The sequence below is a fragment of the Hibiscus syriacus genome, unplaced genomic scaffold, assembly GCF_006381635.1.
Source record: "Hibiscus syriacus cultivar Baekdansim isolate YM2019G1 unplaced genomic scaffold, ASM638163v2 tig00116962_pilon, whole genome shotgun sequence".
In the NCBI taxonomy this organism is placed as follows: Eukaryota; Viridiplantae; Streptophyta; class Magnoliopsida; order Malvales; family Malvaceae; genus Hibiscus; species Hibiscus syriacus.
In genome coordinates, this window is record NW_024063488.1 from 1029847 (window position 1) to 1047677 (window position 17831).

At 33.0% G+C, this 17831-nt stretch overlaps 2 protein-coding genes across 5 annotated transcripts in view; one reads left to right on the plus strand and one right to left on the minus strand.

Moving 5' to 3' along the window:
- The window catches only part of LOC120190489 (probable transcription factor At5g28040), a 28641-nt gene extending 17325 nt beyond the window's left edge, over positions 1-11316 (minus strand). Inside the window, exon 1 of the mRNA XM_039193564.1 lies at positions 10752-11316. Coding sequence (XP_039049495.1) covers positions 10752-11181 — 430 coding nt within the window. The 5' untranslated portion in view covers positions 11182-11316. The remainder of the gene's footprint in view (positions 1-10751) is intronic.
- A 2822-nt stretch (positions 11317-14138) lies between these two features.
- Positions 14139-15900, plus strand: LOC120190488 (tRNA-splicing endonuclease subunit Sen2-1-like). Of its 4 annotated transcripts, XM_039193560.1 has the most exons (3): positions 14294-14635; positions 14835-14847; positions 15069-15900. In XM_039193560.1, the coding sequence occupies exon 3, from the start codon at positions 15074-15076 to the stop codon at positions 15815-15817; it is 744 nt and encodes a 247-aa protein (XP_039049491.1). In that variant the 5' UTR covers positions 14294-14635; positions 14835-14847; positions 15069-15073; the 3' UTR covers positions 15818-15900. The 4 variants fall into 4 exon arrangements, with proteins under 4 accessions (XP_039049492.1, XP_039049491.1, XP_039049493.1 ...); XM_039193561.1 differs by lacking the exons at positions 14294-14635; positions 14835-14847 and adding an exon at positions 14139-14219 and having other exon boundaries at positions 15068-15900; XM_039193562.1 differs by lacking the exon at positions 14294-14635 and having other exon boundaries at positions 14835-14846; positions 15068-15900.
- The last annotated feature ends 1931 nt before the right edge of the window (positions 15901-17831 follow it).

Here is a 17831-nt window from a genome sequence, read left to right on the forward strand (position 1 = left end):
TTTACCAGAAATGTGTCGGGTTCGGGAGTCGGTTACGGTCAAAGAAGGATTAGCACCCTTGAACCGCCTTTTCGCTACCAATTAATTTGTCGGTTGTCTTAGTTGTAAAAATTCAAAATTTAAATTAAAATTTAACAGACCCGATTCAAATTACTTACAATTGATTGATTTGAATACCCTTAAAAGATAAAAACGTTTGACTCGAAGCGGAGTATAAAATCGAATTAGGATAGCAAGTGTGCAAACGTGAGAATAATAAATAAAACAAGAAAAAAATGGAAAATAACAAAACACGTAAAAAATAATAAAAAAGTAATAAAAATAAATAAAATGAATAAAATGATAAAAAAAACAAAGACACAGATAAAAGGAAAATATTAATGGAGTAAAAAAAAATTAAAAAAGGTAAAATAAATTAAAAATGAATAAAAATAATGTGTACATATAAAGTAGTATTTACTAAAACAAATAAAAATAATAAATATATAATACTAAGTAAAACAAATAAAAAATAAAGATATACATGATATTAAGAAAAAAAATAATAGAAAAAAATATAATAAAGTAAAAATATAATATATATATATATATATATAAATAAATAAAAATAAAAATAAAATATTAAGAAAATATATATATATATAAAAACGTATAAAATATAATATTAAGAAAATATATATATACATAGTAAATGGAGAAAAATTAATACATATATATATATAATAATATATATAATAAAAATAATATAATATAAAATAAAAAAAGGAATATAATAAATAAATAAATAAAATATATAATTAAAAATATATATATATGGGACAAAATTAATATAAAAGTAAAATTAAAGGGTAAATTTCAAGGTAAATTAAATATTAAGATTGACTTAGGGGGAATATTAAATACTTTAAAAAAATGAACAAGCCTCGGGAGTAGATCTAGGTTCGAATCTTCGAAACCCCACCCCTTTTTGGTCATCGGCGCAACCTACGCTTTGGGTTATTCAAACCAAATCTCAAGAAAAACAACATGCACATGCGAGAAATGAACAAATCAATGTAAAAAAAGATGCTACCTTTTATTTCCTTTTCGAATCGTTTACAATAGCTTTGCCTTTGTATTTTTTCGTGCTTTCCTCTGTATCTTGTATGTAAATCGTGTCTTACAAATGGGGAGGATTACATGTATTTATAGTGAAAAAAACTAACTATTTTTAGAATCCTATTAACAATAGAATCCTAATGCAACTAGACTCCTTGCTCGGTTGTTGCACATTTGTTGGTGTGGTTGTTGCTTTAAAAGATATGGTGGTGGAAGAGTCCTCTTAGGAGATGAACTCTTGCTAGTTCTATCTTTTAAGAAAATGGGTGTCTACAGCTTCCCCTTATTGTCCTTTTTCGTGGAATGAAAAATAGGACAAAGATAAAAAGACACAAATTTTCGTTCAGTGGAGTTGAAGAATAACTCCCTATCGAATTGAGTTGCGGATGACTCCTCCGTCGCGAAGTCGAGTTCATCTTGAAATGATTTGAATCAGAATGTGGCTTCTCATTGTAGTCCACTTTGGTCTTCTTATCGGTTTAAAGACCTTGGCTAAAAATTCGATTGGAAAGTAATCCCTTGACTCCACAATGTGGTTGATATGCCCTCGAGCTGAATGAAACTGAACTCGAAAAGTCTTCGTTGACATATAGCTTTTCTCGACTTAAGCTATACTGACGGAAAAAAGGCTTCTTGCTACTAAGGCACGGCTAACCCATATCTTCTTCTCGGCTTGAAAACCTCGATTGTAACTGAACAATAGTGTGATTGAGGTGTCATCGATCTGAATGGAATCGAACTCGACAATTTTCGTTGACAGATAGCCCTTCTTTGCTTGAGCTATGTTGTAAATTTGATTTACCTCTAAGTTGAATGTAATCAAACTCGAAGGTCTTTGATGATAGATAACCCTTCTTGCCTTGAGTTATGCTGCAAATTATGTGTCTTGGAGCTGAGCGTAGTCGAACTCGAAGGTCTTTGTTGACAGATAACCCTTCTTTGAGTTGGATATCTTTCGTCGTGAAGTTGAAATCCAATCTAGAGATGGATGTTGCTTGTGTACACGATTCCCTTTCGTCGTGAAGCTGAAACCGCGGGTGGCCCATTCGTCGTGAAGTTGAGCCTGGTAATTGGATATCTTTCATCGTCAAGTTGAAATCCAAGTGGGTAGTATTGTTCCGAGTCCAATATCCTCCGTCGTGAAGTTGAAATTGGCTCTGGAACTGGGAAATTGTTTGTTGACAACCAGCCGCCCCTTCGCTGTGAAGTTGAGCTTGTGTTGTCTCGAGTTCAATATCCTTCGCTGTGAAGTTGAAATTGACTCTAAATGAAATTGAAAAGTTGTTTGTTGACAATAGTCGCCCCTTCATTATGAATTTGAGCTTGTGTTGTCTTGAGTCCAATATCCCTCGTTGTGAAGTTGAAATTGGCTCTGAAACTGATAAGCCCCTTCGTCTTGAAGTTGAGCCTCAAATGGCACGATATTCTTTGTCGTGAAGTTAAAATTATGGATGTACGGGTACGATATCCTCCGTCGTGGAGTTGAAATCGCGGATGGCTCATTCGTCATGAAGGTGAGCCTTGACTTGAATATCCTTCGTCGTGAAGTTGAAATCCAAGTATTGTATGTTGCGAGTGGACACGATTCCCTTCGCCGTGAAGTTGAAACCGTGGATGACCCCTTTATTGTGAAGTTTGGCTTCGAGTTAGATATTCTCCGTCGTGAAGTTAAAATCTACTCTCGAGCAAATTGTGTCACTTTGAGTTCAATATCCTTCGCCGCGAAGTTGAAATTGACTCTAGCTAAAACCTGAAAAAGTTATGTATATATGTGATGCTATGGATGCAATGCTCTTAGGTGTTCCTAAAATGCATATGCAACATATGTTATCTTGGGGCTCTGGAGAGAAATCTTGATCTCTGGTTGTTTGTTTGGAATCTTGATTCTTGAATCTTCAAGTTCTGATCTCTGATCTTGAATTTTTCAAATGTTCAAATCTGATGTGCACATTCTATTTTTGATTTGAGAAATGCTTCTTGACCATCTCAAGTATGTGTCTGAGCTGAGTGTAACGGTTCAGATGATGCTTCAAGAGAAGTTGTCTCAAAAGAGATAGAATTCGTTTCAAGGGAAACAAGCTCAAAGATATCTATTGTTTCATGAAAACGGTGACACGGGAAACAAAATTTTGTTTTAAGGGAAATAAATTTGAAGATTTTGTCTTTCAAGAGAAATTGTCTCAAGGGAGACAAAATTTGTTTTAGGGGAAATAAATTCAAAGATTTTGTTTCAAGGGAAACTGTCTCAAGAAAGACGAAATTTGTTTCAAGAGAAACTGTCTCAAGAGAGACAAAACTTAGTTCCAAAAGAAACTGTCTCAAGGGAGATGAAATTTATTTCAAATAAAACATATTCAAATAATTTGTTTCAAGGGAAACTGTCTCAAGAGAGACAAAATTTATTTCAAGAGAAACTGTCTCAAGAGAGATGAAATTTATTTCAAGGGAAATGTTTTCAATGTTTATGTTTCAAGAGAAACTGTCTCAAGGGAGACAAAATTTTGTTTCAAGGGAAACTATCTCAAGCGAGATAAAATCTTTTTTTTTAAAACAGTCTTGAGTGAAATGAAATGCCTTTTTTCGAGTGAAACAGTCTCAAGTGAGACAAAGTCTGTTTTAAGAAAAGAAATCTCAAGTGAGATAATCATCTACATTAAATGAGACTGTCTCAAGCGAGACAAAATTTATGTTGGAAATGTTGAATCTGAAGATGAATGTCGATCTTTCAATATGTCGAGTTGGTTGAAGTGTGACTTCTTGTTGTTGAGTTAAGCAACCACCATCAATTTTTACAAACTCTTTTGAATCAAGTATCTTTTGCCTTGAAGTTGAAACTTGACTCTAAAGATGTGGAGGAAAAGCCTTCGGAAGATCTGATCGTTTGCATCAGGATTTTGAATCCCCGGAGATGCCCCAATATTCAATGTTGAATCTCCAAAAATGCCCCAACATTAAAAGTGCCCCTATTGTTCCTCATTTCTTGCTTTAACATTAATTCTAAGCATGATATTATTGTTTGAGAGCCACATGTCATTTACCAAGATCCACTCTAGAGAGATTGTCTTGTTTGAAAAAATGTTTCTATTTTATTTTCAAAGTTCTGAAAATATCAATTAAAAAAGTTTTGAAAAAGTTTTGAAAATATTGCCCCTTTCACGGTTTTACAATTGAAACGAATCATAAAACTAGATTTCATTGGATATCAAAGAATTAATTAAATTGTTAATCCTTCAATAAATTCTAGCTATTCGACAAGTGTCAAGATCAAAGCTATCCTTGGGAAATGGTTAAGTAAGGAAAGGATAAAAAAAGTCTTAAGTTATTGTGTTTGGTCAAAGGTTTGGCATTTTTTGTTTATTTGATGCTCAAAGGTTTGATGGGTTACCTTGTATGCTCATTCACTGGAAGTGTTCTCCGACTCCCAACTTTCATGGTCATGCTCGGATTGTGCGATGCCTTATCAAGGAATTTGTGTGATCGCCTCAGCTGCCCAATTTTCATATTCGAGCCGCCTTTTCAGGTTTTCAACTCGAATCCTCATTTGGTTTCAAGACGCCATTCGTAATTTACGTCTTGAACCCCCCTTTGTTATTTTTCTTTATCATACATTAATTACACTGGTTTTACAAATAAAGATTAATCCTGATGGGCGGGATGAAATCTGAAGATAGTCTCTTCTGTTCAGAACTTCATGTATGATTAGAAGGGACTTTTAAGGCACATAACGTAGGTCATGGTTTATGGTTATGAAAGAAATGGATAAAAGGCCCAAACAAGTGTTTAAGGGTGATTGAACTAATGATCAATTCATTTTGATATCTTCAATCATATCTTTCTCAATTTGAATCTGCTCGTATGTGTCTCTCTCTTGATGCTCTATAATCTTTGAGTGGAGTGATTTAGTGATTCAGAAATGATTGTGCTTGATCAATCTCATTTGATGCTCTATAATCTTCGAGTGAAGTGGTTCAGTGATTCGGAAATGATTGTGCTTGATCAATCTCATAGTTTGAATCTCAATGCATCATTTGAATCGAGAGAACCTTTGCATATGCATCTTGTTTTCTTTTTTCTTCAATTTTCCTTTGTTTTTTCTCTTTTTATTTTCTCTTTGATTTTTTTCCTTTTTTCTCTTTTTGTTCTGATTGAATCTTCGCACTTGGCATTTGGTTCACCTTCCGGTATCTCATCTGAATCAATGTCTTCACTCATGCGAGCAGATTTTCTCCACTTTGCCCCCTAGAGTGGAGGGTAATCCTTGGTTAGGGTTGAATTAGAAGAAAAATACTATAGGCTCAAAAGGGGACACAAGGGATATATATTTTCTCCTGTTGTGAAGGGGTAAAGAAAGAAAGTCGTTCATCATTTCATACATAGAAGCTTTCACAGAAGAGGTATCCCCAGGGGGATAGATTTCCAGGATTAATTTTATTCACATGAAAACAGTGTAATTAATGCATGATAGAATTATTTCGAGTGAATTCTTCTTTATGCTTCTTGCCCCCAAAATATCTCAATGTTCAGGCTCCCTGCGAGATGCCCCAAGTTGTGTCTTAGAAAAATGCTCATGTTCGAATGAACAACTCAATGCCTTGGGTTTTGATGGCATAAAAATGCCAATTTTGAGTCTAAAAAGACAATGGTGTGACTTTATCGACTCAAAGAAAGGTATGGTATGAAAAAGTTTCAAAGGGGTGGTAACGTCAAAACTTGGTCTTTTTGGTAATGACCCTGAGTTATTTTGGGTAAAGAATCAATGTATTTTATTTTGGGGTTTGAGACAGGATAAGAAAGGTCTAATCTTGTCATATGTCAAAAATCTATAATTCTTGAAGAATTAAAAGAATCCTTAATTCATTTAATATTCGAAGAACTAAAGATTAAAATTTGTTCAATTGCTCCACCTTAGAAAGTAGCATAAATTCAATCGTTTAAAAGATTAAGCAAAAGATCAAAGACGTGTTCAAACAAAACAATCCTCTAGGTGCAAATGGTATATGCAATTCCCCCTTCTTCGGCTGTCTATGCCCCTGAATCCATCAGGTTTTGGATCTTGCGCTTCATCGCCTTATAGTTCTCAGAGGAATATTTGGAGCATCCTATGTGGCAACTGCAAACGGCTTCAACATCGTAGCCCTCAGGATATGTGGACTCTTTTCTTAGATCATCCTGGCAAGCTTAGTCATATAACCAACTGATCGAGCTCCCACTGTACTGATTTCAATTTTTTCTTTTGATGTTACAATCTTGCTTCCATGTGGTGTCATGTGGTTAAAACCACTTCATCGAATCCTCCATGAAGAAATTTCATGTTTATGAAAATGCTTAAAAATGAAATGTAGATGCAAAATGCAAAAATACATGAAATGTTCGAGGCATTGATCCAAAAACATGTCTGTTATTATAAATAATCTTTATTGGGACAAAAGTGTTTTATCTTTTAAGAGACAATAAACAAATTTAAAGGTACATCCGGACTAAATCCTCTAGACCCCAAAACAAGTTGACTAATCTTCTACCTTCGTATGTCACCGGTCGAATACCCTGCCGAACCGCTCCGGCTTCTCTGGCTAAACCGTGCAAGTGACGAGCTGTTTTTTGTACTTGTTCCCAAAAGTATTGAATGACTGCATCTCTGACTTTCATCCTTTTCTGAATCGGAAACTCCATTGAAATCCTCCATCAAAGGGATTATCCAAAGTTCATTTGCTTGTTTCTTGATCGAATGTGACACATAGTTGTCTTGCAGATTGTCCTCATTTTCTTTCTGAGTCTTTTCTGACCATAGCCGGACCCCTGCGTTTTTCACCTCTTGTATTACAACCCCTTTGTCAATTAATGTGAATTATTTATGTTTTAACAAACACGTTTTTGGTGGATCAATACCTCTTTTAAATGATGTAAATGATGAAAATAAAATAAAAGAGAACAAAAATGAAAAAGGTTAGTGAGGTGAAAAAAACAATCATGAAAATAAAAGTCCTACCCCACATGCTTTAATTCCTACCCGAACATGATCTCTATCCCGCATGCTAATTCCACACAAATCCTAACCGCATATTTGTCTAGTTCGCATGCTTTGAACAGAAAGTAAAGCATGAAACAAAGCAGCCTAGGGTTTGGAATGAGTTTTGGGGTGGGCTCTAATTCTCCATAGCCTCCCGATTTAGGTTCTAAAAAACGGGACCCGAGTTCTCCTTGCCGGTGCCCCCTTGGGCTTACCAGACCCTTAGTCCTAAGCTTATTACAAGCTTATGTGGACTAAGTTAAACTCGAGAGGATACATTCCCTTATGCCCGCACGGTGAATAAATTCACACGAAGACATAAGGTATATGAATCCCGAAGGCTACTTGCTAGGCCCGCATGGTGAATAAATTCACACGAAGGCATCACTTTCACCCCCACTTAAAAGGGTTCGGAGCTCGGGTATAGAGCTAGAGATGGAAACTTTTTCAAAAATCTGAAAATCATTGAAAAAACGTCAGTACAACTATTTACTTGAAAAAAAATAATCAAAGATAAATAATTGGAATACAGTAAATAAATTAAAATTTAATCTTGTAAAAAAGGAAATCGAAAATTAATTTCGGCCTGACTCACTTACCTGTCCCAAGCGGAGTCGCCAAGCTGTCGTAACCGTCTTTCGATTGGGCCTCGAAATTGGGCTTCGACTTGAAAAATATGGATTGGAGTCACCACCGACCATTTTAAAACGAATTTAGGTGGGTCGGACACCATCTTACCTGATCTGCTTTTTACCAGAAATGTGTCGGGTTTGGGAGTCGGTTACGGTCAAGGAATGATTAGCACCCTTGAACCGCCCTTTCGGTACCAATTAATTTGCTGGTTGTCTTAGTTGCGAAAATTCGAAATTAAAATTAAAATTTAACAGACCCGATTCAAATTACTTACAATTGATTGATTTGAATACCCTTAAAAGATAAAAACGTTTGACTCGTAGTGGAGTATAAAATCGAATTAGGATAGTAAGTGTGCAAACGTGAGAATAATAAATAAAACAAGAAAAAATGGAAAATAACAAAATACGTAAAAAAAAATAATAATAAACAAAATGAATAAAATGTTAAAAAAATAAAGACACAGATAAAGGAAAAATATTAATGGAGTAAAAAAATTAAAAAAGGTAAAAGAAATTAAAAAGGAATAAAAATAATGTGTACATATAAAGTAATATTTACTAAAACAAATAAAAATAATAAATATATAATACTAAGTAAAACAAATAAAAAATAAAAATACACATGATATTAAGAAAAAAAATAGAAAAAAATAAAATAAAGTAAAAATATAATATATATAAATAAATAAAAACAAAAATAGAATATTAAGAAAAAAATATATATAAAAACATATAAAATATAATATTAAGAAAAAATATATATATAGTAAATAGAGAAAAATTAATACATCTATACATATATATATATATATATATAATGACATAAGATATATATAATATAAATAATATAATATAAAAAAAAAAGAATATAGTAAATAAATAAAAAAATATAATTAAATATATATATATATGTGATGAAATTAATATAAAAGTAAAATTAAAGGGTAAATTTCAAGGTAAATTAAAGATTAAGATTGACTTAGGGGGAATATTAAATACTTTAAAAAAATGAACATGCCTCGGGAGTAGATCTAGGTTCGAAACTTCGAAACCCCACCCCTTTTTGGTCATCGGCGCAACCCACGCTTTGGGTTACTCAAACCAAATCTCAAGAAAAATAACATGCACATGCGAGAAATGAACGAATCAATGTAAAAAAAGATGCTACCTTTTATTTCCTTTTCGAATCGTTTACAATAGCTTTGCCTTTGTATTTTTTTTCATGCTTTCCTCTGTATCTTGTATTTAAATCGTGTCTTACAAATGGGAAGGATTACATGTATTTATAGTGAAAAAACTAACTATTTTTAGAATCCTATTAACAATAGAATCTTAATGCAACTAGACTCCTTGCACGTTTGTTGGTGTGGTTGTTGCTTTAAAGGATATGGTGGTGGAAGAGTCCTCTTAGGAGATAAACTCTTGCTAGTTCTATCTTTTAAGAAAATGGGTATCTACAACTAATAATTATTTATTAAAAATATTTAATGATTTAGATTTGATACTAATCATTTAGTAATGATTGCTAATAATAATGATTAGTTTGATAATATTTTTTATTTTTTTAAAATATCAAACAAATTTATTAGGCAAAACTGTCGAGATAATGTTCTCAAAAAAATTATTTCGCGAGATAATGCGTTGGCCGGATTATTTCATTCAATTAATTTTTACTAAATATTTTTAAACATAATATTTTTTTAAACGAAAATTATCTCGCACAAATTAGTTTATATAATCTAATATAAACTTACTAACTAACTAATTTACACATATACAACAACAAAAAATAGACAACAAAAAATAATAAATTACCCACGTATTTATAACTTCTTCCTTTCCTTTCTTGTTTCTTTCTTCGAATCAATCTGTACGTAGGCAAATGTTGTGGAATAATGTTCTGTATGTGTAAACAAAATATTTATTTAAACATCAATAAATTAAATAAATAAATTTTATATAATCTAATATATTATAATATAACTTAAACTAATAAACTATTTCTTTATTATAATATAACTTAGTTAAAATAACAAACTAATTAAGCACTGATTAATTTTTTTTATAATATAACTTCAACTTCAACAAACAACCTAATATATGTTTAATAAACACTAACAAATTAATTAAATATTTTTTTATATTTAATAACTTAAACTAAGAAACTAATTAACTAATTTTTTATATAATATAATATATAACTTAAATTAACAAACTAATATAATATAACTTAAACTAACAAACTAATAATTTATACTAACAAACTAATTAACTAAATTTTAGTTTTAACCTAAACCCTAAACTAACAAACTAATAATTTCATATAATAAACTAAATTAAACAATAAAAAATTACCTCACGAACTATGTTTGAGCCTTTATATTCTTTTCTTCTTCTTCATTTTCTTTCTCTCGACAAAGTTTATATGTGCTTCTGCTTCTGCTTCTACCCTAAATCCCATATCCTTTATATAAAGCAAATGAACGTTGGACAGCGTCATTAAATTTAACGGTTGAAGCAAATAATATTAGCGTTGAATCGTGTAACTATTGAGCGTTGAAAGGCTGCAATTGAACAACAATATTTGTTGCATTTAGAAGCTAAATTAACGCTGCAATAATGCAGCTATAGATGTAGGAATCTCCCAGCTATGGATGCAACGCATGCAGCTACGGATGTAGGAATCTCCTAGCTATGGATGCAACGCATGCATGAGAGAGCAGAAGGTTAAAGCTTGGTCGCCAGGCAGGAATCTCCTAGGAGCTTGGTCGCCATCCGTGCATGGCGACCTACCATGTCGCCGGAACTCCATGGCGACCTACATCGACGTGCATGGCCCATGTATAGCTCCCACATGCATGCATAGCTCGGCTTCTTGGTCGCCCAGAGTGCATGGCGACCTACGGCTTCACTATAGGATTCATCCTATCTCAACAAATAATATGTCTAAAACATTATCTCGTAAAATAAAAAATTCGAGAACATTATCTCGTGAATTTTGCCATCAAATGCCTCGCCATTAATCACCTCATCCCTTCCCGCAGCGAAATCATAACACAAACTCGGTTCATTAACATTATCCTTCATATCAGCATCATGAAGCCCATTCCCAGCAACGCCATTGATTTCATGATCGTGAGAAAACCCGGGAGAGTTGCTACCGAAGGGGGAAGTGGAAGCGAACTCAGGACCCCAAAGCCTTCGGGAAATATCAAACAAAGCTCGATCATGAAGAGAGAGGGAAGAAGGGTCCAATCCTCGAGCGAGCCTAGAGGAGATGACCCTGAACTTTTTCCTTTGTCTTCTAAGCTTTTCGGAGAGCTGGGATTTGGTGTAAGGATGGGACATGGAGTGGGAGAAGGAAGAGTAGAAAAGAGGGAGGTCTTTTGGGGAAAGAGAGGGAAGGGGATCGGAGGAGGGCTTCGAGGAAACGAATCTCATTGGGCTCGGACCAGATTCGCTGGAATTTGAAAGGATGCGTTTGGGGTTTGGGGAGGACGATGGGTTGGAATTCGAGTTGAGGGGCTTTACGCTTGATGGGGAGTTTGGAGGCAGATGGTTTAAAGGGTTGGGATGAGTTGGAAGCAGATGGTTTAAAGGGTTGGGATGAGTTGGAAGCCATGGCTACTCCTTTTCTTTTTTTTTTTTCTTCTCTTTGGGACTGATTAGGACTCGGAATGGGTAAAGGTGAACTGAAACACCAGGCTCAGGCTCAAGGCTCAGGGTGCGGAAAAATAATTGTAGTAAGGTATTAATTAGGATATTTTTCTAAACTTACAATTTGGCCACTCTATTTATTTCTTTATTTTTAGGATCAGTCATTTTATTTATAGATTGCTAACAATAGATAACCATTAAGTGTCAAACGGGTGTCTAATAAATAATATTAGACTAATGAAAGAACTTATTTTACTCTCTAATCTTACTTTTTGAACTATAAACAATACTAAACATGTTTTAAAAGTGATTGTTCGGCGGTAAAACACTTTTGGTCTGAAATCCTCGATGGTTTTTCATTTTGCAGGTTGAAGATTGGATCGCCACAACTTTGAAGATTAAAGCTTGCCATCCGAAATTTGGAATTCCATGAAATATCTTGTTTGCCTATATTATTTGGCACGTATGGAAGAGAAGAAACGACAGGATCTTCAATGGTGTCCGATGCAACGCAACTTCCATCCTCCATTAGAGTCTTTACCTCGCCAAACATGCTACGCACCTATCAAGTGGCTCACGCACAAGGAGCGTTGAAAGTACTACAGATATACATTAGTCTCCAGGGATTGGATTTGTGTCAACATGGATTAGTTGGATAGTTCAGATGCTTATCGTCTCCTTACAAATGTATCCTCCGACAGCCCCTAGCTATTTCTTAGTCCGTGAGATCGCGACGTTGCTCAACCAAGCTTGGTTTGTGGACTTTAAACTTATCCGATGAGAGGCAAATATGGTTGATTCTTTAGCAAAGATCGATGGAAACAATGCTGGCCAACTGGTCTTGTTTGACTCCACACCGATATTATGAGTCTCCCTATGTTCGTTTGGGACAGACCTAGTTTGTTCATTTAGGCTCATTTTCTATTAAAAAAAAGTGCATGTAAAAAGTGTTTTTCAACTCAAACGTAAAAGGCGTTTGGGCAAGTGCTTTTGGGGCCAAATTACAACTTTAATATTCCTTTATTATATTATATAATGTATTTATTTTATAATTTATAGACTTATAATAAAATATTTGTAGATTTAAAAATTTATATCTTTTCATGTCAATTTTTTTATATACCGTTATTTTAAATTTTATACATTTTTACAGAAAAGGTACAATTATTAAAAATTTATTTATTTAATATTATGAATATTTTTATACATTATCAAAACTTAATTTGATATATTTTATATATTATAATATTACAGAATTTAAAAATGATTTAAATGTATATTTTCAATTTATAACATCATGTCTAGAATGATTATTACATTTTTAAAAACACTTTTTGACAGCAATACTAAACACTACCAAATAATGCAAAAGTATTTCTCAAAAGCACTTTTAAGAGTGCTTCTCAACCACAATTTTCAAAAGTAATGTTAAACCGGCCCTTAGATCTTAGGTAGTTTGTGCATCATTTTACATAATATTATGTAGTGAAAATGTAACTTTTAAGATTATAATTCTTTTTAACGATTATTTCAGTATTTTTTATAATATTTTATCTATCTTGACTAAATATACTCTTCCAAAGTCATTTTCAAGTGTAAGATCAAGTTAGGAGCAAAATGAAATATAGACATTATCAGAGTGCACTGTAATGAGATTTGTGCTGAAGTGCCTAACGCATGCCTAAGTTTACGATATTTTGTTCTATATAAAAAGGATATTTATGTCTTTCAAGTCCTAGACCGTGATTAAACAATAAACCTCATTAAGAGTACCAAACAAAAGAGGTTGGGTTTTACTTTTGTTAGAGAGATTATTAATACTCTGTATTGTTATCAATCTCTATTGAAGTCGTGAAATTTATTTATATTGATTGAGGAATTTACTTGTTGCTTACTAAGTTGTTGGTTTTAATCTCATAGGTTATCAAACTCATAGGCTATCGAAAGGTGAAATTGAAAATGTAATAGGAAGAAATTGAATGAAATGAAAACTAATGGCAAGAAATACAAATATATTAAAATGATGAAAGGGTGAAATTGAATAAAATAAAATTAACAGGTGGAATATAAATGAAATAGAAAAGGAAAGATGAAATTGCATTAATAACAAAAGTGAAATGACCGTCATACAATTATCTCACGAATAGCAAAAGCACACGGATCTGATTTGGCAAAGACACACTGCTGTGCTGCGAGCTTTCTGCTGACTACTATTGCGTTGAGAGCCTCTGGCTTTGTCGTTGTCGGGGATGCTTAATTTCTAATATTCAAGGTGAGTCGAGTATAACGTCCTTGTTCTTCCTTCCTCATGTAACTTTTCAGATTACTTCCTTCTTTTCTTTTTTCACTTTTGATTAGCTCAAATTTTACTACTCCCTATGTTTGTCTCAGCACTTCTTTAATCCTTCTTTACAATGTAAAGAGGGATCAGGGTTATTGATTTCTAGTTCATGGTCGATATTGTGATTAAGAGAATTATGCATGTGGTATTTTTACTGTTGCTGATGATATATATGTATTTAGTTATTGGTTTTACGGAGTATTCAATTAATCTTTTTAGCTCACCAACTGTTCGACGATATTTCTCAACGAGAAAAAGTAGAAACTGATCATCTTTTTCTATCGTTTCAAAAATAGAAAGCAACTGTCGCTCTCTCTCAAATAAGAAGAAACTTATTGCTGTGTTATTTTTTTTTCTTTTCACTAATATTTTATCATTTGTCTTTGTTATGGCCATTTGGAAGCAAGTGTTAGACAATATTTCTCAACAAGCAGAAGTAGAAGCGGATCATCTTTTTAAAGCGGCTGTCGATCTCTCTCAAGTAAGAGCAAACTTAAATGTTGTCTTCCCCCCCCCCCCCTATTGTATCTGTCTTTGTTATGGTGATGTAAAAGGAAAGAGTTGAGTTTATATGAGGGGTGGGAATCTCTTTATGGGTATGTTTCAGACATTGGGTTTTTTTTTTTGGTACTAAATACAAGCTGATAAAACAAGTAGAGCCAATTAGTATTAAAACAGTGTCGTAATGCTTCTGGTGCCAAAGCTCTAGACTTCTTCAAGATCTCCAATTGCAGTAGACAGTGACAAATCTTTTCCTCTTGGAGCAGTGCTCCAGTGTCATGCATGGTTGGAGCAAGTTTCCACCCTACCACTGTCCTTCCTTGAATGACATTTCGCTTTTTTTACCAGGGTTTATCCAGTGCAGTGATTGAAACCATTCTTACAGTCTGTCCGAAACTAACCCTAAACCTAGTATACGAGCTTGTACCCTCGAAGATGCTTGATTTCCTTGCTGATGAGTATGTTGCCTTTTCTAACGCTTGCCACAAACACTAGATCAAATAAGTCTCTGTTTGAATTCCTGTATACTGTTCTATAAAGATACCAATCAATAGCATGTGGTTGTTCAGGTCTAAGTTCTATGTTTCGGTCTCTCCTTTCAATACTTGTAAGCTTATCTCCATATTTCAAGGTTTGGTAATATTCATGTACCCATCTCTCGATATGCATTGGACACAAGCACTTCGAGAAGAATTAAGGAGTCAGAGCAATATTGGAGAGAATTACTTTCTTATTTAGTTCAGAGAGTTTCGAAATTCACCTGTAATCAAAAGGAAAGGTTAAGTGAGCAGGAATCCTAATTATTTTATGTTTTTTAATATATTGAAGGACTAAATGAAGCCTAGATGGAAAGGAAAAGGCTCAAAAGCCAAAGCTAGTGCTGATCCTATGTCTAAAATTGTCTCACAACTCCAGTCCTCCTTGATCCAAACCAAGACTTGTGGCTTGCTCTCAAGCTGCAGTGTACTCGTTGAAGTGGATACTGAATTAGCTGACCTTCTCAACCGTGCATGTTTTGGTCGACCGAGAATTACAGCAGAGAAGGACAAACAATGGTTTCAACTGGATATGGAGGAAACCTTTTATTTATGCTTTTCACTAAAATGCCTCCAAGTCATCAGTGAAGATGGATCCATAAAAAGTAATGAGGAGTTATGGGAGTACTTCAAATCAAAAAAGCCTGTGTTTCCTATTTCTTACAAGGCTTATTCTCATCTTCGGCATAAAAATTGGGTTGTAAGATTAGGATTGCAGTATGGTGTGGACTTTGTTGCCTACCGTCACCACCCAGCTCTTGTCCATTCCGAGTATGCAGTGCTGGCACTACCAGAAGGGGATAATGATCTAAATGTTCGATTAAGAGTGTGGTCAGATGTTCATTGTACAGTTCGCCTTTGTGGAAGTGTTGCAAAAACATTATTGATTGTTGTCGTGAATAGCAATGGGCTTGGTGCAAACTCTCCTTCATGTTTAGAGCACTACACTGTTGAAGAACGGACAATAACGAGATGGAACCCAGAACAAAGCCGAGAAGATCAGAGAGGTCTTCAGAATCAAACAAAGGAAGGTATTCTTTAGAATATTGTTTCCTGCCTTGCTCTATGAAAAACTATCAACGATTTATACCTTTTACTTTTGTATTATTCGTCTGTCATTACTATAGCCAAACTATTTAAAGTTTTCTTTATATCCCATTTTCGATTCCATTTCATATATATATTCAGAATTTTCATATGTATAATATTGCACACACCCCAATATTTTTTACTTCTAAAGTCATTTGATGGGTTCATATGTAATATCTTTTTTTTTTGAACAATTCCTACTTAAGGGGGGAAAGGGGAATTTTACTCTTAATGGGTATTAAACCCACAACTTGAGGGATAGTGAAAGTGTCAACGGAGAGTTTTTAACCACTTACTGTAGAGATTGTTGACATATTCTAATATAATTATACCATAGAAAAATATAAAACATTTTCATGAATAATATTATAAATATAACATAAGAAAATAATTTAAATGTAGGCGGTATATATAAATATATAAAAGAAAGTATATAAAATATAAATATATTAAAAATTTATTAAAAAAAAGATATGGGCGTAAGTGATCTGGTTGATGGTTATTGATTGAGGAATGATTCGTTGGTCCATTTAATTATTGGCTGCGTATTCAAATAAATATTCCATTTCAGAGTCTTTGAATCGATTAATAAAAAGAAAAGTTGACTGGAATGATATAAATTTTAGGGTAAACTACACATTTAACATCTAAATTATCAGTTTTATTTTGTTTTATTTTAGTACTTAAACTTTCATTTGTTTCAAAATCATGTCTAACGTTTACTTTTTGTTTCGTTTTAATACCTCGTCATTAAAAACTTAATAGAACTGTTATAACATAGTACTTTTTTATGGGTAAATTTTTAGTGAGAAGATAATTAAGAGATGAATGATGTAATTTATCTATAGAAAATATCATATGTAGTTGTTCCGTTAAGTTTTTAACGATATATACTAAAATGAAATAAAAAGTAAATGATAAATATAATTTTGAAACAAATAAAAATTTAAGTACTAAAATAAAATAAACGTATAATTTAGATAAGGTAAACAACGATAATATACCACCGACCTCCCTTCACGACAACACTCATAATATATAAGAGAAAAGATTGAAGTCATGGAGATTATGCGAACACGAGAGCTTATGCCGGTAATCTCTTTATATCAAATAATTAGATAATAAGTAGAGGTTTTGAAAATGACAAGCCATAAGCCAATATGAGTCATCGTTGCTCTACGTCTTTGTTTTTTTAATATATATGTATTGAATATTTATTAAATATGGACATGATGTCTTATATTGTCATGGCTGAGGCGGGATATGTAATACCTCAAATTTTGGTTAGGGGTTAAAATGTAAGTTTTGATAGTTTAGTGTCTAAAGTATAAAAGTGAGAAAATTCAGGGACCTAAGTGATAATTTTCTCAAAAATAATTTTATTCTATTAATAGGTAGTTTACTCTTGAGAGTAGGGTTTTATTGAAATCAGATTCTTATCCAAAATTTATGTTTAAAACTAGAAAGTGTTAAAGTCCGGTAAGAAATCAATATATCAAATCGAATAGAAATTTCAGAAAAAATTGGAGGATGATAAATTAGGCTTAAAAATATTATTTTCACATGTTAAAATGATGGAAAATAATATGGATCATTGGATTTGAAGATTTATTTTCATGTTTAATTTGGACAGTTAGATTAAAGTGATAAGATTGTAATTTTTTGAAAGTTGCTTAATAAAATTGGAAAAAGGGTAAAATAATTTGTTCATCTTTGACTTTGGAAGATGATAAGTATAACACCCCCAACTCGTACCCGACCCGGATACGAGTCTGAGATGTCACATTGACTTCCCAAAACATTTACTTTTACAAAATACACAAGATTCAATTTGATATTTCTAATAAAACCATTTACTTTCTATGATATAAAACATATGGTTTTACAAAACTGATCAGAGCGTATCTAATACAATTCTTTTAACTACATGCCAACTAGATTCTATATAACAAAATACATGTTATTCA